Below are 23006 nucleotides of genomic sequence, written 5' to 3'. Positions count from 1 at the left end.
GTATCAAAAAAGAAAGGCTCAATCCATGACGCTACACAATAAGAGCACAAAATAGTAAAGTACTATGTCAACGCGCTATGGCCCACTTTCCTCCAACATGCAACAGTAAAAAGAGCCTTCAACAATAATAGCGAAGCCCTGCGGGAATCAAGAGAAAAGGACGACCCAAACAAACTGATCTACGTGCAAACATCATACATAAAAACAGGCGAGAATTTAACAGAGATACTAATAAGTTGGACAAACCTATCTTTGCATTCAAGAGGAGCCAAAATATCAGGGACCTAGTAATGCAAAATGATATTAGTTCCTAACTAGTCAAGCAACCCAGAATCACAGAAATGTGGGGTTTGGCACCGCTGCAGGGGCACTTGCCCTGTGGAAAATGCAGCGTCTGTAACCTCACAATACAACTGTCCGAAGTAGACATTGCTTTGAAAACGAATTGGAGACAAGGTCAGTTCACGAACTGCGACTCAGTAATGTAGTCTACCTAATTGTACGTCAGTGTGGGGCACTATATATTGGAAAAACCACACGCAAGGTGAAGGCGAGAATTGAGCATCGGAGCAGTCTGAAAAAGAGAACAGAAGAAGCTCCCGTAGTATAACATTTCATCACTGCAGATCACAAATTTGACACACTCACCTGGGCTGTGCTACAGCAGATTAAAGTCACCCCTGGAAGTAATGTGGATTGCACACACTGAACAAACGAAGGGCAGCTGATCTCTGACCAGCAGCTGGCCTGTTGGCCTAAACGAAGTGGTAGAATGGCAAAAAAAAGTATTTCAGAATAACAGGAGGACTTTTTGTGAAACCCACTGCATTATATAACATTTTTGCTTTGAAAAATGTACTTGGGTACTTATTTGGGAATATTGAAGTGCTCCTTGAGCAGTGATAGCTACTTATATCGAAGCCACTGGCTAAAAATGTACGCTAGGAAGTGGCAGCATAGCCTCTAAATGATGTAGCCTGTCCTTAAGATGGCGCCTCCCAAATGGGGACGCCAGATACTGCCGCCTATGAATAAATAAAGTGCATCATTGCAAGCACGCAAGAGAGGATTAAGAAAAAGAATATATATTACCAAAAGGGTGCATAATCTTATCCATCGAGTCCAAGCATGGACATACTGTGGTGCATTATGGAAAATAACCATTTAGTAATGGCCGACAAGGAACACTGTTTTCTCTAAACATACAAGTGCCCCTGGACTAGCATCAACGGAACAGAGAGAAGAGTGGTGGGAGAGTTTCTGTACGTACATCGACACCCGTAGGAAGGTAATAGTCAGCCATAGCCACACAGGAAGCCTCAACCTATATTAGCCAGGCAGCAGTGTAACTGAATAAGGGTTTCATTACACGCACAACATATGTCATTCTCGGATTCCTATGGAACACGAGCATCTGGCTCACGCTACCAGATGAGATCGGTCGGAGTAAACAAACTATTCCTAATACGGGTGAGCACAACATCTTGCTCCGAAAAACCATGATATCAAGTAAGCCACTATGCTTGTGCGAGCCCATAATACAAGAATGCAGGCCGTACTAGGGACAGATTTATCCATCACTTAGAGAACATTAACAATGGCATAGCCACACAGGAAGTATTACCTGCTAGGCAGCAGCACAAACGCAGAAGGCGCTCTTCACATATGCACAATATGTCGTTTCAGGACCCCGGTGGAACGCATGAAATCGGATCGCCATTACCAGATGGCATCAGTTTGAATTAATAAACATCTCCTAAAATGGGCCCACGAGGGCTGAGAGAACTATGGGGTAAGAGCTAAATGGAGCTAAATCCTTCTCCTTCAGAGTGTGCTGGACCAAGATCTAACAAAAGGGAGTGCAGTGCTATAGGCCTGAAAGGGAGCTCAGGGCTATAGGCCTGAAAGGGAGCTCAGGGCTATAGGCCCCTCCGCGATGCCAGCTGGGCCACCACGTTCCCCCCCCCCACCCCTGCGACGCCCACTGGGCCGCCACAACCCCACCCCCGCGACACCCGCTGGGCCACCACAACCACCACCCCCCGCAACACCCGCTGGGCCACCACAACCCCACCCCCTCGACGCCCGCTGGGCCACCACCACCCCCCCTGCTGGGCCACACCACGCATGCTGGGCAGCCACAACCCCCATCCCTCCGCTGGGCCGCCAGATCCCCCCCCTCCACGACGGCTGCTGGGCCCCCACAACCCCACCCCCTGCAACGCCTGCTCGGCCACCACACACCCCTGCAACGCCACATGGGCTGCCATTTCCCTGGAAGCTGACAAAACGTGTGCTGCATGCTACATGCATGAGATTGTGTTTTTTGGATTGTAAAGCAGCATGCAAGGTGCTAGATCCCCAAGACTGTGCTTTGGTTATCAAGTAGCATCATAGGTGCAATAACCCTGGAACAAGAAAAGGAAAGTAAGCGTTCCAGAGGAAGGCCAGGATCATTGCTGGACAGTAAAACCCTGATTCTTTATGTTTTATCTTTTTAGTAGACCTTTTGCTTGGATTGTTCATAGAAAGGAACACCCTTTTCAGTTGCGGAATATCCCTTAGCACCTATATGAGCTCATCCGTTACGCATCCTACCAAAATAAAGTCTTCTATGGTACTCTGGAACAAGGAGAGCAGGATAAAGTTCCAGGAACACAGAGACCAGGATCCCTGAAAGACAATAATACACTGAGCCACTGTTTATCCTTTCCCTACAGTTTGCTTACTCTGTGTTCAGAGGCAGGAACACCCTTTTCACTTCATAGAATGACCCTTAGACCGTTAGTGCCTATGAGCATTTACCCCATAACACAGTCTGAATTGAAATTAAGAAAAACAAAAAAAAAAGGATTGTGAAAATATGATGTCTGACTTGCCATGTATTGTGCTTCTCGGTCACACAGGTCAACTGAAAATTGCAGCAGCAGTTGCACAGCAAGTAAGATTTGTTGGGCATCATGCAATACTCTGTTGGCTGTTACATGATAATCGCATATGGTTTGCACAATGTTCTGAGATGGTCTTTACTATGGTCCTTTGAGGTCTGTGCATAAGACAGACATTTGCAGAGAGGCTGAACTGTCACTGGCTCAACTATCACTTGTCGGAATGGGCCGACTTGGCAGTCCAAGTGATGGGCACCTCATTGGTATGAAAAACGTATAATGACTGTAAAACTTTGTTGAAGGTTGTTGGCTGAAAACACAGGTAGGTGAATGGGTATTGGGGAGGTGCAGGGGAGGGGGCGACTGGTGTTAAGTCATATCCAGGTACACACTCATAAACCAGACACAGTGGGCCTCATTACACGGAAGGCGGTAGGGGGTTAACGGGGCCGGTAGAGCTGCCGGCCCCGTTAACCCCCTACCGCCTCATTACGAGGTCTCCTCGCCGGCCCCGCCAAGGCGTCCTTAGCGGTCCCGCGAGCAGACCAGGAAGCAAACAACGGGCCTGTCATTAATAGGCCCGTTGTTTGCATCCTCCCCATTCCCATTGAGCCCTATGGGGGATCGAATGGGAATGGCGATGTACAGGGACTGGGTTCCTGGAATGGGGAAATACCGGGCCCTCCAAGGTTGGAATGGCCCGGTATTTCTCCATTCCAGGAACCCAGACCCAGTACCCGAAATGGGGGTAGCCATGCCGCAAATAGCGGCATGGCTACCTCCAGGGTCGTAATGACCCCCAGTATCCCGGCTCATTCATAGTCCGAAAATTGGGCTGCGTAGTGTGGGGGAACGCAAGACAATGTATGATGTCACTCAAAGACATGGTTTGACACCTCTTTATTTCAATAATAGAATGGCCAAAGGGATAGATTGATGCCTAAAAGGCATTAGGGGAAACGCTACAACTAAAGAGAAAATTCTGAATAAGACTGTGTGGGGTAAACTAAAGTGGTCCCTTAATGCTCACGGTATTCCCATTGTGAAAAAGCAAAGATTCAAACCTATCCTAATAGGTCGTCGGCCCTCCATGGACACTTTACCAAGTAATGTCCAAACGATATGACAACAGAAAAGTTCAACCTCATTTTGGGATTTTGGATACCATAAACTAATAACAAAGTAGCAAGACTATGGTCCAAATAAACAGAGTTTCTAGACCTACTTTTCATAGCCTAGTCCTATGCTAACCAACAAGACAGAATTGTTCCTTTTTGTGGAGGTTCTTTAGCAGTTACTCGTAGTCAATTTGTCTCTCAAGGGCTCCCTCTGCTTTCACCTTGCTAATCTAGACCTCACAATTCAGACCTCCTTCCACCATATCCCCATCACATGTGGGCATCTCCCAGGCTTGGTTTCTTCAGGTCTTCTGTAGCACTCTCGTAGGCCAAGAGAGCTTGGACGTCCGGTCGCTCCTGATCAGGACCCTCACAGGATTTACAGTAGGTACCTCCTGGGCCTTCGTTTCAGGATTCACAAAAGGTCTCTTGCGATTCTGTGGATTTCAGGATTTACAGCAGGCCTCTTTGCAGACATTCCGTGGGTTCGTTGTGGAACACCTTTGGTTATAGCTTTCCAGTTCGCCCTTCTTTTGATCAGCTCCCGACCTCTCCTCGTAGTCTCGCCAGGCTTGTAGAGCATTCCTCCATGTAGCAATCCTTTCGGTCTTCTTCTCTGCGGCACACTCCCTTTGTACCAAGAGGTGTCTCAGGTTCCAAGATACTGATGAAATGTCCCAGCCTCTTATTTCCGAAGGGGCGCTCTCTGGTGCGGTTTTGAACGTTGATTCCGATAGATTATTGTGACTGTGTTTTCTTCTCTGGGATTGCTTATTCCCTTGTCTCTTTTTACCTGATCTAATTAAGATATTACTAATCACGGTCTGGCATTGGTTCACTAGCTGAATTACAGTGCAGGGGGTGCTGCAAAGCTTCAAATGATGACCACGGCGTACAGCGTCATCTTGGACTAAACCTTGGCTGTGGCAGCAGCTCCACAGCGTTGTGCTGTGTATCCTGTCCAACATACAATGTATTGCGGGTTAAGTGATGGGGCGTTTAGTCCAGCAACGCTTTTCTGCTTGAATCCTTTCAGGTAAGCAGGCGGTGTAATTTTTCCAGCTAACCATCTTCATTTGATGGTCCTCTCTCTGTTGGTCATTCTGGTCCGTGGATCAATCACCCCTGCAGCAATGCATTCTGGGAGTTGCAGTCCCCAAAGTTATCATTACCCTGGGTTGCCTCCAGAGTCAAACGTACACATCTTTGAGAAATCTCTGGGCCCGTTTGGTGAGGTTTTGGGGTCTGGGCCTTGCACCCATGTCTGAATTCTGAGCGGATGCCCTCTGAGATATTACAGGGTTTCCCTTCCGAGCCAATATAGGCCTCTGTATCCTGCAGTGACACTCAACTACAGCCCCCCTCCACACATACTCCGTCTGAACGTTGGAGGGGGATGATCTGCAATGCCTTAGTGGATGTAACAGGACTGCCTTGGGGAGGCATAGCGTGTAGCAGCCAGACCAATTCCATCCTTACTAGCATCATTTGGCGTTGGGAATTGGGGGATTTCTCCACACTAGGAAGCATGTCACTCAGTACAAAAGTACCATGCCTTCTCGTGGGTCTGGGCCACAAACTGTGAGAATCCTGAATGCTGCTTGTTCCATTCCACTAGCCCAGCACTCCCCTTGTGCTCCCATTGGACAGAAGAAGAGGCCGTCTGGATCCATGACTGGGTCAAGTTCCCCGAGACTGAAGTTGCCCATGTCAGTCATGAGCACCATCAATATGAAGTCATTTGTATTCTTCATCATCAACAAAACTATTCCCTGTTTGTTACTGCAACCATATCTGGCATATCAGCCATTTCTGCAACAGGTGTAAAAGTTCCCTTGTCCCGCCGTTTCAAAATGTCCACAAATATTAACAAATGAAGAATGCCTATGACAATTTTTTTTTTTTTTTTTTTTAGAGTAGATTACATTGTTTTAAACAATACTGGTTTGCCCCGAAGGAGCTTTTTGGAGCTGGTAGAAATATAGGTTGTGAGTTAAAATAGCAAAAATAAAATAACGAGGCTGGCACAAAACGCTGAATTCCGGGATTTGCTGGAGACCTCCTCATCCCTCCCAACACACCCCCCCCACCTTAATCCTTAGTGTATACCCTTACCCCACCCCTATCTTTTTTAAAAGGGTACCAAAATCCCTCAGGAATTCAGCTTTTTAAACCTCGTTATTTTCAGCTTCTTTTGGGGGTGGGGAGGTACCGAAATATACAGGAGAAGGCATGATGATGTAGCAGAACATGTAATACACTGCACTATGAGGCAGCTGTGGAAGACTAGATCGATCACTTCCAGGTTAACCCCTTTTATCTCTAGACCTAACCACCAGCTGACCTTGTGTGCTCTGTGGCGATTCATAGGTTCACGTCACTTCTTCACTTCTCCCCGGGGTGGAGGGGTAGGGAGATAGTTCTTCCCTGTGGGAGGTGAGCCCACTGCGCAATATTCCCCCCAAGGGTGACGGAAAGTGGGACAACAAGGGAGAGACTCTCCCTCAGGGGGCAAGGACTCCAGTTCCATGATGGAACTCCCCAACCCTCTTGCCCTGGAGTCCACGGGCAAGAGTCCGCTGAGAAACAATCTGAAAGCACTACTGTATGATATTGGAATACTCCTTCCTTTTTTTCCCTGTAAATGTTGATACCACCAATCAGGAAGACTAAAGTTGACATACAGTTGTCTCTCAAGTCATCTTCCAGTAGTATTGTGAAGAAGAAGATTAATGGAGTTATACAAACTATTCTTTCGGCAAGTACAGTAGGTACTGGGGCGAGGTGAAGGCATGAAAAATACCCAATGGACACAAACAAAGGACTGTGACACTCAACTGGGGAGGACCCAGGTGAAGGAAATAAAAATAAAGAAAGGACCAATGAGAGGCAGAGCAGGCGTGAAGCCTGGCGGACCCGGGAATTTCAAACCTGGGAGCAAGAAGCTACGTTGGGGAAGCGAACCTTAAGTCAGGAGGACGCCGACAGCAGATTGCACAAATCTTTTTGAGGCTGACCCACAGCAGGCCTGATTGAAAGCTGGAAACCCGACCAACAGTGGTGTGACCGTGACCGTGAACCGAGCGGCCCATTAACAGCGCTGATTCCATCTGGCCGGAGGTTCCACTGAGCCAAAGCATGCCAGCAGAGAGTGGAAAGAGAAGCAGAGAGACAGCGATCCTTGGGAACCCATCGACCCAGCTCCCCAGTATGAACCATCAACGTGGCTCCAACAAAGAAGAGGTAACGTGAGACCTGGTAGGGGATTGGGGAAGGTTACTGAAGCTAAAGAAGACATCGGGAGTGATCTCCCTCATCTCAGTCAGTATCAAAAGTACAGAATATAAAGAAGGCACTGGGACTAATCTCCATCGTCTCAGTAACTGTATCAAGAATATCGAATGGAAAGAAAGCCTCGGGAGAAATCTCCCTCGTCTCAGTACTTGTGCCAGAAGTACCTGATGGAAAGAAGATATCGAAAGTAATCTCCCTCATCTCAGTAATTGTATCAAGAGTATTGGAAGTAAAGACAGCCTCAGGAGTAATCTCCCTCATCTTCAGAGTTGGGATAGAAGTATTAAGTGTTAAGACTACATTACTAGTGATCTTCCTCGACTCAGTTGTGCCAAAGAGACTGAAAGAGAAGAACATATCGGGAGTACTCTGCCTCAACACTATCATCAAAAGGGACATTCAGGCTAGAGAATGCAACAAGAACAATCTACTTTGTCAGAGTGTTAGAAGAAATCAAGGACACTACAGAACAGTTCCCCTTGTTTTCACTGAGAAGAACAGTGAAAAGAAAGAAGAGAAATAACCGAGTTGGAAACAACAGAAGTGTTTGACTTTTAAGTCCTAAGAGAAACCTGGAAAGAAGTGCAAAGGTTTATAAAAACTGTTACAGGAAACTATCCAAAGTTAGTCAACGGTTGAACCAACTGAACCAGTAGAAGGGAGTCATTCTCTTGGTTCTTTCACCTAAATTGGTGAATCAGAAACTAAGGCAAAGGATTACTTAACAACAGGATGGAGGCTGACCCAAGTCGACCAGGATGAGATGGCAGTTTAGAAACTGTAGGACCAACCAGTTGAGTCATTCTCATGGTATTCTCTAGAAGCGCAGCGTTTGAACCATAGACGGACAGAAATAGTCCCTGGGGCTGATCCCATTGCAACCGGAGCAGGGAGTCATTCTACCGCAGTTGTTTATGTTCCTGTTTTTTGTTAGTGTTAGAGCTAGAGTAGGTTAGTCTGGACAGAAGACAGACATTTTGAGCTCGCGACCTAGCCCGACAACGAGCACCCAAGTTCTACTTTAGTTAGGTAGGGGTACACCCTTTTGAGATTGGGGAAGATAGGCCTTTTGAGTGTTGGAAACATGCCACCCCCTTTGTCTGACTGCTTACTCCAGCACGCCACAGCTCCCATTTATTCACTGCAAGCACAAACAAAATATTGGGTTCAACATTGCTGAGAAGACTTTGCTCACCTTTGCACCAACAGCTAAACAGAGCTGTTTTTGCCTCCCCAAGCGTACAGGTGCCACACAAAGATAACAATGTGACATTAACTTTGTAGGTTTAGGAATGTGCAATGAGGAGAACGAGGTTTTATATAAAAAGAAGAAAAAAATAGTTTGACTTATGGAAGTTACCATTTCCGGCACAATAAGCACTACCTCATTACAAAATCTGGTTTAAGATCCTGCTCATAAAATCTTTATTGTTACTATGCCTGCCTATCCCTGCCCAATTTGTCCACATTTCTAGAGTTCAGCATTCGGACTGTTCCACCATTCATTGTAGCTAATCCTCAAATTCCACACCCCTGCAAGGCCAATTAATGTTGGTGAACTTGTTTGTCAAAGAGTTTAATGACTAGCTCGAGGCAACAAAACCCTCACACGTCATACTCAAGATGTAGGTCAAATATTTCATTCAATCAACACGGAAGTGTGATGAAGCCCAGGACGTAGGGGAGCTTCAAGTGATCTTTGGTGACTCGAACATACTCTTTGATGATGTAAAAAAAAAAAAAAGTTGTGGGAGACGTTAGAGCCATAAGAAAGTGACATAAAAAAAAAAATATCTCATCGACCTTTCACTGTGATATCCTTGGCGGATACGTTTACTCACTTCTCTCTTGTGAAACGTGCACATTACTTTAGTCTGTTTTTTTATTTATTTTTTAAACTTGGCTTAGCCCAATTTATTTTTCAAAGTTTATGAAGTCCCAACATGCCACCAATCACACACTCAAGGCTCTTTTCAGACAGGACTTGAACAGGTTGAAGAATGTGTGCAAAGCAAAGTGGAAACCTTGCTGATGGAAGAAACGCAGTATACGTGAAGGCCAAGCAGTGGGCGTTTGCAGCTGGCCAGCACGCTGAGCGCTAGGGAAGAGAGCAGAGTTTTTTTTAGAGTGTGGCGAGTGAAGTGGGCCGGAATTTCCCTAAATAGGGGAGGTCGAGCCTGGCTGGTCGGCCATGGTGAAATGAGTGTTCAAGGTGAAGATCTTACAGAACACCATGGTTTGCGCCATAGAAGGATTGCAGAAGTAAGCGGGAAAGAAAATAAGAGAGGGTGTTGTGTTAGTGTCAGAGGCTGGAAGAAAGAGGACTGTCTTGGAGGAGTTTAGCATGAAGCAGACAAGAGCCATACAGTGATGAGTAGCAGCTATTCGAGCAGCTGATAATACATTGCGAGTTGCTTGGGTCGAGGAGAAAAAGATCGGTGGACCATCAGGGATTGAGCTAGTAGTGACATCTAAAGAAAGGAATTAGTTCCTTGAGGGGGGCCCAACGGAAGGGAAGTGGGGAAGGATGTGGTAGCGTTGCATGAGATGGAGGATATGGAGTCAGAGAGACGCGAAGCCACCTAGTCAAGTGCATTGTCCTTGAACCAAAGGGAGGAAGGAGTTTGGAGGAGGGCATGTTGGTCCCCAGAGCCAAAGGCAGCAGAGAGATCAAGTAGCAGGAGGATGAAGAGGGGTGAGAGGGATGAGCAGTGAATATGAAGTCAGCAAGATAGGTGAGAGCAGTCTCAATTCAATGTTTGGACCTAAACCCTGCACAATGTGGGTGGCAAATTTCTAATGCCGCGATGTAGTTGACGATTCCTAGATAGGAAACGTGCTCTAGTACATTTGAATGATGGGGTAGGAGAGAGAGAGACAAGGCCTATAGAGTGAGGGATTGCTGGGACAGCAGGGATTTCTTCGTTGGAAAGAGTACAAGTACGACTGGATATTTTGAAGCCAGCTAGGACATAGCTGTTGCGAGAAAGAGGTTGAAGAGGGAGAAGTGAGCAGTGGCGACAGGAAATATATGATTGCTTGTGGTGGCTTCCTGTTCACATATCCTTCTCCATTTTATTGTTCAAGAGGGGTCGAGAAGGTAGCAAAGTCAGAGTGAAGGCAAGCCAAGGTGGCAGAGTAAGAGGAAGGGAGAAATGAAGGATTCAGTGATAGACCACTCATCACACACTCTGTTGGATGGCTATGTGTCCTGCCTAAAATGGCAAAGCAGGCCCTATACGGCTTCAGTGGCTCATGAAGAAGGAGCCACCTGACCTATAATCATTCTGCTGGGCGTGCCTCATGTGCTTGGAATGCCTCTGGAATGTCTGCTTCTGGAATGTTGAGTGAGTGTTTGTGTTTGAGTGTTACCCGGGTGTCAATCACAAGGGGGTTGTTTGACTGTGTGCGTGCCTATGAATGTCTTACTATGGGCCTCATTCCAAGTTTGCCAGTCCGGAAATAACATTGCCGATAAGCTTACCGGCACTGTTGTTTCCGAACCCGCAAACTCCAGGTTTGCCCGCCAGAGCCGCTGTACCCGACAGGTCTGTCCCTGCCAGACACCACGGTCACAGCAGGCAAAGCCATCACAGAAGCACTTGCCGTTAACAACAGTGCCAGTGCTTCCATGTCCCCATTCCCGTAGCGTCCTACGGAAATGGGGATTAACGAAATTGCCGGCACCTGACTTCCTGGCCGCCGGACTTGGAATAGACCGGTGGCATCTGGAAGTCAGGCGGCGGTCATTTTGTACGAGTCCGGCGGCAACCCGCCAGTAGCACCGGCACCGTTACCGCTGGATCCGTAACGAGGACCTATGTCTCTTACCTGAAGTTTACCCGATACCTGTAATCCTGTCCACCCAAGTCTAAGTAAAGAAGTTACTCACTCCAGCATGGTCTCACAGAGTCTTCGGTAAAGAACCTATTTTTTAATGCCCCTTGTATATTAAACAGACTTCTAGTCAGTGGAGACTTGGTAACTAAAATCGGCTTTGCATGCTTTCATAACTGTTACATTAGTGCAAGGTCCGTGTAAACTTTTGACACCAGTTGTGGGACCATCTGCGATGTCAGCAGGGCCACGTATCCTATGGCATCACTTTCATGCCACTGAGGTCAAAAGTTCATTCAGTGTCACTTCCCATGATTTCATCTGGCAATTGAAGTCACTTCTGCTACTCCAGAAGTTTGCAAACGGATGTCTTGCTCTTTTCCCTCTCAATCCACTACAGTAAGCCCTCCCACTCCTCCTTCCTTTTCAGATCCGCCAGAGCGCCTGGAGACCATGAAAATGGCAGTGCTGCGTGTAATAAAATCACAATAACATAACCCTCATATGCTCTATGAAAAGTTTAAAGAAATGAACTCCATCAGTCAGAGATGGGGCATTCCTCCCCCCCACCCTCAGGGAGACGACGATGGTTAAGATCGTAAGAAAAGGATATAATCAAAACCTTTTTAAATGCCAGAGCTGGACGAGGAGCCGATTTACTGCACAAATGTCAGACCTAAATTCATAGGGGACATCTATTAATTTAGTAGCCAATCGTGTTGTTGTATATTTAATTGGAACCACAGGGCACTGCGCCTCGAACATTCTGCACATGGCGGGTAAAGCAACGCAGGAGAACAAGCTGTAGCCTAGTGGCTGCCCTTGCAACAGGATAAGAAGAAAGAGGTCTGTCCCTTTAAGACACTAGGCAGATTGCCCAGAAGCCAGGCCTTCTGGAATGCGGCTGGGCTTCGGCAGGTGTGGGGACAAGGAAGGATCATACAAAGATTTCCTCATCCAGCATTACAGACTTCCTTGTTTTATAGTCGCTCGTGCCCCAGATCCCTCTCGCGTGGACTATCAATAGAAAACAACGCAAGGAGATGTCTAAGTATGCAATGTCCCTAGCGGGAAGTGGAACAGCAAAGGCCAAGAGAGGGCGTACATTCCCTGATGCCAAAACAGTGACATCGGGGTGTACCATATCCGCCTAGATTTAGATAGGTGGGTTAGTCGTCCAGGTGCCTCAGTTCACAGTCCACAAAACATCGAATACTAGACCCTTTTGCCATCACACTCCCACCCACAAATCCCACCTGATGTTTTAACATTTATAAACGCACCTGGTGGTCTCAGGTCACATCAGTTCTCCTGTACCCCCACCTACACCGATTGATTACAAAGCTTGACCATGCCATCATTTGCAGCAGGTTTTGCAAAGCCAACATTTGCGGCGTTGTAGAGGCATGGAAAAGGTATTTGCCAAGCATGCCACAATGGTACTACCTATACACAAGCCAACACTGTTGCCTTTGTCAATATTTATTTTTGTCAGGGCTTAATCACAAAGAACAGATGCAAGACACATCTTTCTTATAAATCAAGCAGCTGGTGGCACACTTAGTTAAGACATTTGTATTACCTGAAGATCTCATTATAAGTGCAATTAAATCATTAACTCTCAGAAGACTGCTTAGAACTGAGCACTGGCAGACCCGTTACAGCACAATGGTTGAGGTTATTGCATGATAGAACTAGCTCAAGACCCCCCAGGAAGGTGCGTTTTGAGCAGGGGGCGGAGGGGGTCAGCTAGTAAGTGACAATAGCCACGGGGATTAGCATGACAATTGGCAGTCAATGGGAGCGGAAAAACAAACAGACCTACAAGATATGTGTCCTTCCTCACATACCATCACCTTCCTACACATGTACTCCAATGCAATAGTTTGGGCTGTTCATAGCACCACGCAAGCAGATCTAAAGGTTTTCCAGGTAAATCCCCCCCAGATCAAAGTTTAACATACATGCCTAGTTAGGCATATAAATGCCACACATTCATAGAACTAATAATGCATCTCAGCATGGGACCCTGAATGTGGAGGCAGACATTTTACAAATGGCCCCCCATATCCTGGCAGTGGGACAAACCCCATGTGGTGGTCCATTGTGGGGGTGGGGGGGGGCAGTGCCTTCACCTTTGTGGGTTGTGCAAATGCAGGGAGAGAGGACAATCTGATTTCCCCCCCACAAGACATTTTGTAAAATTATGGGTGCAAACTGTGAATTGCATAACATAAATGTATCCATATAAAGGGAGTAAAGTAATATAGCATAAGGGCTCAAAATATGCACTCACCACTATCTACTGGCGAAGGATAATTCACTCTTGGGAGGCAAGGCATGGCGTCTTATACGCATGTGCAGAGATGAAGTGGCGAGTGACTTGGCAGCTGGCTAGTAGGTCGCAGGTTCATATTCTTACCCACAACATAACAATCTAACATGTAATCTCTTTGTTAAGACAGAGAAAACATACTGAAAACTTTATAAACAAACTCTTTACTCCAAAGGGCTCTGGGGAACGAGGCCCTCCTAATGGTAATGAAGGGGATGGGGTAGCGGGGATGTGTGGGGGGCTGAGGGGTGCGCAGAACATTAGGCAGCATTCATCTCAGTTTGCTGATGTAGCATTTAGGATTGACAAGGTGGCACTTCAAAGTGCCAAAGGGTAAGAGAAGGCAGAGGGGAGTTGACGTGGACGACTAAGTGCATAGGTTATGGAGAAAGAACATTCACAGGCGTTGCTCGTTAATTGAAGTAAAGGCAGATTCTCTAAGCGTCCGATTCTAAAAAACAGTGGGCATCTTCAAACAGCAGAGAAGAAGCACTTTTTATGCCCGTTTTTAGGAAATGTCCCTAATCTTATTCTTGATGGGGACCTGTGCATTTCCAGGGGCCCCCAGGCTCCTGGTAACCCCCCCCCCCTCACCCCCATAGGTGTTGGCAGTGCATTTCACAGTGACAGGCACTTAAACGTTGACTATCTGCAAGAAAGCAGTGGTTCGAACTGCTGCTGTCCCACTTTAAAGATAAAAAGTGCAGAACCCTCTCAGGAACGTCATTTCACCAAAATGCCAGGGGTAGCGGAAGTGACATCACACAACCTTTGACCTCTGATGACATCACGGGAAGTGATGTCATTTGACCATAAGCTGAAGTCACATCACGGGAAGTGAAGGAACATTGCTTTTCACCCCATGACAAAACAGGAAGTAGCATCGCATATCATTGTTCTTAAGTACACTATGAAAAATATGGTTACGATATCACTATAATGTGAAACATTTCATACAATTACTTTGAATGCAAGCAGTCTTCCAAGGCCAAATGATAATGATCTATTATTATAAAGCACTTACGCATAAGCTCTTTATATAGAACAAATATACATACACTATTACACAACCTGTGTTGGTACTCATTTATCAACCTCAGAAGGATGAAAGGCTGAGTTGAGGTGTTTAAGAACAGACTAAATCAGTGACTCACCCCCCTGTAGTGGGCCTGAAATAAACCTTTAATGAGTCGAAAGACAAATTATTTGCCATTGCTACTCTTTGTTATTTAGGATCACTGTTCAAAGTGTTACACCTGTGGAACCCCCTGTTTTTTTTTTAGAGGGCTGAACAAGGAAGCCATCCACTCCAAAAATAAAGAGTGACACGGTGCTGGCCAGAAGCTTACATTAATTTTTTTTAAAAACATTTTTTAAAAAGTTTTTATTTTTAGGGGTAGCAAGGCAGACCTCAGGGGTAGCAAGGGAGACCTCAGGGGTAGCAAGGGAGACCCCTGGCGACCCCCAAATGACGTCCCTGAAACCTCTCATGCATTGCGTAACCGCTGCGCCAAACAGGTGCTGGGGAGCAAGGCTCGTTTCCTGAGCATTGCTTGCACATCACACCCACATTCAGAATTCTGGGTGCGCTTTGCAATGTGCCGAAAATCCCCGTGATTTGTGGAACTGCGCACTGGCGGGAAAAATGATACTTACGTGTACATCCCCCTTGGAAATTCAGCTCATTTTTTTGTGGCCCGTTTGTGGGAATGCGCTGGCGAGTACACCAATCATTAATTCTTTTCATATGGGTTTCAACAAAATGAGGGGCAACCCGAATCTAGATTCTGCTACTCTCCCACCAGTCCTAGATAGGCTATATTGCAAACCATAAGTAAGACTCGGACCAGAGGACATGGTTGACGCTAAGTTTATCCCCCCCCCAAAAAATGTTAAGCGGCCATCTAGCCCTATCGCTAAAGTTGCTCGTCAGGAAGTCAAGTAACGCAAATATCAATGCTGCGTCCCAAGCTGTCCAACTAACTGGCCCTCCCACTGGATGGAAAAAAAAGGAAACAAAATGAAGAGAGACGTGTTGTCACATTGCAGGTCGTCAATGCCTCCTGGCTGATCCCCTCTCTGGTTGATACTTGTCAGATCAAATGTTCATCCCAGGACATGGTTCCTGGCCTGGGTCACCACCACAGCTTTCAATCCACTTCTATGGCTTTCAGCATTAGTATCGGTCCTGGTGTCCCTCGGGGCACTTTGGCCCTTGTGCAGGCTGTTTACGGTTCCCCGAACCCCTGGGCTTCGCCTGTATGTCTCCAGCAGGGTTTGTATCCCTTTATCCTGATGGGACTTTCAATAGGGCTCTCTTGGCCTTCAGCGCTCTTAGGGGTTTCCTTGTGTCTCTGGACACTTCAGTACTTATTTAGGTGGTTCACAGGTTCCCTGGCTGGTGAAGGATTTGGGGTTTGGGCTTCGCTACAGCATACAACTGCCCACCTCCCTTCTTCTTGTGTGGCACATGTACCTGTGCTCTCGCTGCACTTCTGCCAGGGAGGGTCATGATTCTGCTAGCAGCGGTGTCTGTCTTAGCCTGTCGGGTTACTACTTCTTGTTCCGGTGACCTTCTCAGGGTCTTGCTGGTACTCGTTCCTTCTTTCTCTGTGTCTTTCGGTCGGGGCCGGTAATGCCTTCATCCCTGGAGTGCCTGGTTTCGGCAGAGCTTCACCACGCCCTCTGTGTGGTTCTGCCTCCAGGATGTCTCTGTTCCACGCTCCAGTAGCAGCGTCTGCTTTGTGCGTCTCCTCCCCTGCTATTCAGATGGACGTCGGGAAATCTCATTCAGCTGAGGACTTCAGTGATTTTATAGTCATATATGTTACAAGAGGTAACTACTTCTGATTATCATAGGTCAAGTCTGAGGAGGGTTCCGCAGTGGCGTCAGACAAAACAAAAAATATCTTAACGTATTGTTTTGTGGCCCCAATGTAAGCGGCAAATACAGATTTCACATAGGTCCTCATTCGATCCCGGTAGTCTCTGTCTGCAAAGGGGGAAGTCACTCCCAGAGTAGTCTCGCTTGCACAAACCCCTAGCGAGTGTCTTGCTAGGAAGGTGAGCCTGTTGAGCCTCAAAGGGGGTGGCTCCCTCTTTTGAATAAAGGTACGAATGTTCCCGATTCATCACAGGTGAAACATTTACACACACTGTGTAATAGATATCCTTAGACATCTCTTTTATCAGGAGAGAAGGGTGAAGACAGACACAGAGCCTGCAGGAGCTGGAATATAACTTCATCTGGTCAATCCAACAATTGAAAAGTTTAAAAGGTCTGCCCCATAGCCTTCTCTGCCCATTATGCTAAATGTTACCAGACGCTGGTTTTCCAGGATTTAAAAAGTACCTGTCCTGCCACTGTTTGCCCTCACTCTCTCCAAGGGTAACAGTATGGTGCGACAACAGTGGTGTTCAGAGTAGAGCCAGCCCCCAAACTACTCCGACTAGGATCATGCACCTGCATTTGGACACTCCCATCCTTTGGCATTTCCTTAAACCCAATCCTGCAGGGGACTTAGTCGTCGCCCCTCTAAAAGCTGCAAGCAAATGTGCAGTTGGTGTCTGGATTTTCCCCAGCAATCCTTTTTCCATGACTGTTGTTTAGGACTTCTGATTAGTAAAAGAATACACCGGCAGATACAATCAATACCATCAAGAGGAAAAGCACCTAATCAAAGCTGCTAGAAAAAAATCCAAAGCATTGCAAACAAAAAGGGGGGTGAAGCAGCCTTCAATCGTCAGGCAACCATGAAAGACAACAAAGTTAATCTGCAAGCTAAAAAAAAAAAAAAAAAAAAAAATTAGATTATCCCTTCCACACCCCAAACGTAATTTCTCCAGTATTTAGACACACCTCATTACCCAGAATCTCTAATAGTTTCTGAGCAATGCCATTCCAATCATTCCTCAACTGCGATTTAAATCTGCTAACCCACCCAAGACATCAAGGGCACTGCTAAGTACCGCTGGAAAAGTGGTTACGGGGTCAGGGACATTTTAGTTAAGATATTATAGTATTGCAGCGATGGAGATGTGGTTGTTGTAGACTTCTCTTAGATAGATTTTAACATGTCTTCATTACACCAGTCAGGAAACTCCCTGCCGCACTGCAGAACTGCGCAATCAGTCTTTACATTCCTCTGCACTAAGAATGCATTGTAGGATATACATCAAAGGCAGTAGTCCTAGACCCTATGTTGACACCTGCGGTTTATAGCCTGCTGGCTCGATAAAATTGGGAATTTGCAGAAATTAAATAAATAGCTAGGTAGTTGGTATTTACCACTTAAACAACTGTCCCAGGTCTGGAATCACTCAAGATCCAGTTCAGACGAGCTTGTTTCTCCACCTATTTTAGCGCCATGATGTCTTCAGGCCTCACGCTTTATAAGTACCTCATTCATAGATACTAACTAAAGGAAAAGCCAAAATATTGGTTACAATGTTCCATCTTTCAACGTGGCGCTCAGGCACAAGTGTTCTGGGTTGATGATCCCACCTCTCCAAAGTTAAAAAGAAAAAAGGAAGAAGACAACAGCTCCAAAACATGAGCAACCGCTCAAACCAGAGAGGAGAAAGGAAACTGTCTACAACCGAATGCTGCACATTTCTAAGGACTACAGAAGTGAACTGCATATGGCCTTACGAGATCTAATCAATCCTCAATTGGTTAACTCTTAGGAAAGAGTTTGAGGGTTAAGCCAGAGATCTAGGAATATTGTGTGTACGAGGAACAAATGTTAGGGGCCTTTAGAGGTAAGATTGAATTAAAAAATAACGCTGAATTGAAATGCCTAAGAAGTAAAAAATAATATATAGTTTATTTTTATGCATGAGCAGTCAGAGAAGCGATAAGATATATCGTACCAAAATAGTACAACTTGGCATGAATGAAAGAATGAAATAGATGCCGATTATGTATAAAGAGCTGGCTGGAGAAAGAAAAACACTGATTAACAATGGTTAAGAGGTAATACTAATAAAAGGTAAGGACTAAAATACCCCAACAATAAAAACAAGGAAATCATGTAAATATGCCCAGGCTACTGGATAGAAGGGAAGAGATTCAACAAGTCTTGTAAAAACTAAAGACATGAAAAAATAAAAAAGGAGCACATTACATGGCTTTTTAGCCACAACCAGTTGAAGATTCAGTGACCATAGCTAAAAGCATAGGGGTGTAAACAACATGTTTCCAAGTGTAGATTTTATTTTAAACAGCACAAGTAATCTGGACCTGGGTGGGCTGCAGCCTTTTCAAATTGGAGAAATGGCAATGGCTACTGAGCGCTTTTTCTCATACTGACCTCATGACAGAGAATACCAATGGAAGGGCCAAGATCAGGTGAGGTTTTAACCTGGGAATTGTTTTTATGGGTTGGGAAAATACTCCACAAACAAAAGAGCTTGTGCAGTTCAGTTCCCCAGATCCTTAAAGCTGGCCACCTTAATTGATTAGGAATTTTGAAAGATGATCGAGATCCTCTAAAACAATCTTATACGGAAACAGTAACAGCAAAATTAACTCATGACACTAAACAAGCAATTACACAGCAAATTAGCTTTTGGGATAGGAGATCCCGGATTGGAGTTGTTTTACTGAGGTAAAAACAATTCTAGCGGAATTCACTGCAGCAACTTCGCCTCAAACATGTTTTTTACCTTGCTAAAAAAAAACATGTCCTCCTAAACCGCCCGTGCACCCACAACCCCCTCCTACTTACCTTTTCTCCATCCGATGCCGCCTCTCCTCTACCCTGCGCTGTCAGTTCCGTCCCTCTAGCGTGGGTCAGATTTGATGCTGCATGGTTCCTTTTTCTTTTGGGTCCCCTGCAAGCCCTGAAGCCGAAAATGTTCACTTTCAAACTATGGTACCGGCAGAAATTTGGCCAAATTCTTTCAAACAGTCTAGGGGTCTGATACCTACCGCTCTCCAGGTATTTAGGACTATGGCTGACATGATCCCACACCATCGACTAGGATTGCTTGTGCAGATGGAACTTGTTGTCCAAACTATTGTGTGAGACAAAGGTTTCAGAAACCTGTAGTTTGACTTATCCAACTTTTGAAAATGACTTGGGTACACATTTTGGATTTGTGACTTTCATGAATCGGATGGATGGTGAAAAGAAGAAAAATATTTGACTAGATTATATATGAACTCTTCCAGTGCATACGGGGACACACACACACACACACACAACACCCCCCCCCCACCACCACCCTCGTCCCCCACTCCCCCTCCCAAGGGCACTCAGATGGTTAATAGTCATAAATCCCTCCTGCTGCTAAGACCCAATTGATTTTTGCACTCATCAAATAGGACTACTTTGGTAAAAAGCCCTTAGTGGGATGATCCACCTGGAAAGACTACATTTACATGAGCATGGTAAATGTCAATGCATTCATTAATGTTTTTTCAATTGAATCAATATGGGATTGTGAGTTTCCAATTGAACATGTGGATTGAGGCCACTGTACCCTCTGCATGCAGTACACAGCAAAGATGATGCCTTTCAACTGTGAGTGTTAACAGTCTAAATATCGGGAGAGTGAACCTGGCCGAGACCCATCCAGTGATGAGAGAGAGACGAGAGAGAGAGACGAGAGAGAGAGTGACGAGGGAAAGAGTGACGAGGGAGTGAGAGAGTGACGAGAGAGAGAGAGAGAGAGAGAGAGAGAGAGAGATAGTCCTTTCATTGGCCATAACCTATCAATATGCCTTTATGCAAACAGACATCAAGGCCTAAATGTGTGCCTAGTGGTGGGCTCAAAGTACAAGCCTAGTAAAAGAGTAGAGTTTCACAAATTCTTGGCTAAATTGGTCTGGTCTATCATGGCGACATTTTCCTTCCAGAGTTGTTGAAATTCAATTAGCTCGCAATAGATTGTCAGCGGTCGCGTCTCCCTGGGTTAGTGGTTTAGCCAAGAAAGGACCAAGGGATACTGTCTACTTAACCCACTAAGGGGCAATAGGTGAAATCAAGAAGCCCTGATTTGAGCAAGGTCCTAAAGGGGACCGAAACACGGTCATCTGAAAGGGCATTTACATATTAAACCGTGCTTTGAAAAACTGGGTGCAGTCTCATACTGGGTTTTCCTTCTTGTTTTAGTAAAAGAGTAGTCCGTACTTGTGGAAAGGTGTTTCTGGTTGGTGGGTTGTATAGAAGAGGTGTTGCTTGTGTGAGGGTGTAATCGCTTGCGCAAAGAAAACTGGACAGGTGTATGGACTTAAGTATTTAGCTAAAAGAGTTTGACTGTGTGTTGAAGAGTAGGCCTCCCAGACACGGGCCTTCCATCCGACAGCTAAACTATTATGGCCACTGTTTAAATTCTACAATGGCACTGTGAGCAGGAGAGTGGGCTCAAAGGGGGCTTACATTATCTGGATGACTTCTTATTTGTGGGGCATAAGGGTGAACAGGAGACTGGGGTTCCCGTTGGCACATCCGCCTGCCTTGCCTTCCGGGAAATGGAGATGCAGGCAATGTTGCAGGAATTCGGTCTACCGGCATCCAAAGAAGTTGCCTTCAGAGGTGCAGTGGAAGTTTGCCTGGAGAGCAAAAAAGGAATGTTAAGACAGTTTCAGTCCCTCACAGGATAGCTTAATTTTGCCACCAGAGTAATGCCAATCGGTAGGCCATTTTTAAGATGGTTGGCCTGGCGCACAGTTGAGCTAAGACCCAAGCATCCCTTCATGAGATTGAGAAAAGGGGTGAAAGATGATCTGAAGTGATGGGGTTAGATCTTGGTCAAGTAAAATGGGGGCTCATTACTGACAATGTTCAAATGAACATTTCACCGACGTATCAAGGAGTACTGGCCTCTGCGCCATAGGATGGCCTGGGAGCTGAAGATGTAGCTGGTTGGTTACGAACATCAACTTTCTCACACTTTTACCCAGATTGGCAGTGGTTCACAGTTGACCAACAAAAACAATAAATAATGTTTTGGTCCAAGAATTTCTCTATTGTACAGCTGTGGAACAAGCAGTCAGTGAGGTGCCCGCATATACTGTGCCTATTGAGGGCATTGGTTTTACACAGATTGCATAACATCCACATAACTAATATCTGTTGATGGGTGCAAAAACGATAAAGCTGATGCTTTGTTTGGGTTTCAGGAACTGGCAGCAGTGGTGGTAGGGGAGATTACTCTGTTCCCATTAAACCATTATCATGTTGGGCCCCTCATATGAATGTCCTTGCAATGAACATACTAAGCAACAAGGGCCGAATGCAAGGTTGGCATTTGGAATGTCATGTGCTGGTGTGATAGGGAGTATGTGGGCACCACACATTGGCTAAATGAAGAAACAGTGGTGGGCTTGGAATTAGAAGCGATGCAGGCCCTGGGTAGTAGCAAAGTTGGCAGCAAACACCTTTACAGCAAAGGCCTAGGGGATGGGGCACATTCCCAATGGTTTTGTGGTCAAGAAGACAATGCGTTGGGCGGTGCGGGCTAAATGCAGTGGTGTTACTGTATACCGTTGCATTACCACACCACCCAACTATTGGTTGGAAAATTGGAGGATTCACCTCCAGCTATGAGCTGGAGGTAAATCTGCTGACTTTACACCCATTTTCGGTGGTATTACTGCAGCAGAATTACTGTTGATGTAATTCCACTGAAAATGTCCCATTGAGTCCTATGGACTCGAAATAAATGGGGACTTACACCGCCACTTGTAATCTGACGGTATTACCGCCAGATCAAGTGGTGGTAACAGTAATACAGTTTGGTGTTCTCTGGGCAGATTTACTGCCCAGGTACCACCAAACTCGTAATTAGGACCAATGTCTGGTTGGGTTAAGATGAGTGTGAAGGAAAAGGCGACAAGCATACAATTAGCTTTTCAAGAAGTACCATTGCACAGCTTGCAAGAAGTGTGCAGGGATGCCTAAGCGGTGGTATCATTTTGATGCATCATTCGATGTACTGGCATTTGTTTAGTGACACTAGAGTGTGCAAACTGCCAGTGCTCATGAGAGAAGCCCATGGTAGCAGGGTGGCACAATGGAAGCGTTGTTGGGTAGATGAGAGCAGGATGGGTTTTACGATACCAGTGCCAAAAGCAGACCAGGATGGAAAGGGAGCAGGTGTCTCTGAATGCCATCCCAGAAAGGATCACTTGCCCGGTGGCGGCGACGAGGGATTACTTGGAGGTACGGCTACCAAGCAGGAGAGGACTGATGGTCACAAAGACGGCACACCACTATCTATCAGTTTAGCCCAATACCAAAAAAGGGGCTTGGCGCCATGGGTTTTGACCTGGACACGTATGGCTGCAATACCCCAATAGCCTGGGACCTCGAGCCATTTGCAGTGCACGGTCTTCCACATTCTGAATCTCGCTGAAACTTGTGGGCATCCTGGTGTAGCTCCAGAGACATGAATTTAGTCCAGAACCTCCCCTCACCAGAGTGCTGGATCTTTGTAACAATTAGAATTCAACCGCGATTTTATGTCTTCTTCTTTCGGTGCTCCTGTAAAAGGCGCCAAATCCACAGCACTGCATTGAACCGTGAG

The 23006-nt window shown here is 46.0% G+C and overlaps 1 protein-coding gene across 4 annotated transcripts in view; it reads right to left on the bottom strand.

Annotated features, from left to right (window-relative positions):
* The window catches only part of LGMN (legumain), a 207184-nt gene that overhangs the window by 163847 nt on the left and 20331 nt on the right, over positions 1 to 23006 (bottom strand). Inside the window, exon 2 of one of the 4 annotated variants that reach the window (XM_069637737.1) lies at positions 19202 to 19316. The exons of the other annotated variants lie outside the window; for them this stretch is intronic. Within the exon in view, the coding sequence (XP_069493838.1) occupies positions 19202 to 19212 (11 nt within the window). The 5' untranslated portion in view covers positions 19213 to 19316. The remainder of the gene's footprint in view (positions 1 to 19201; positions 19317 to 23006) is intronic. 4 annotated transcript variants of the gene reach the window in all.

This window comes from Ambystoma mexicanum, chromosome 14 (genome assembly GCF_040938575.1).
Source record: "Ambystoma mexicanum isolate Mex_15411 chromosome 14, UKY_AmexF1_1, whole genome shotgun sequence".
Taxonomy (NCBI): Eukaryota; Metazoa; Chordata; class Amphibia; order Caudata; family Ambystomatidae; genus Ambystoma; species Ambystoma mexicanum.
Note: the sequence above shows the minus strand (reverse complement) of the source record. Positions and strands in the feature narration are given on the sequence as shown.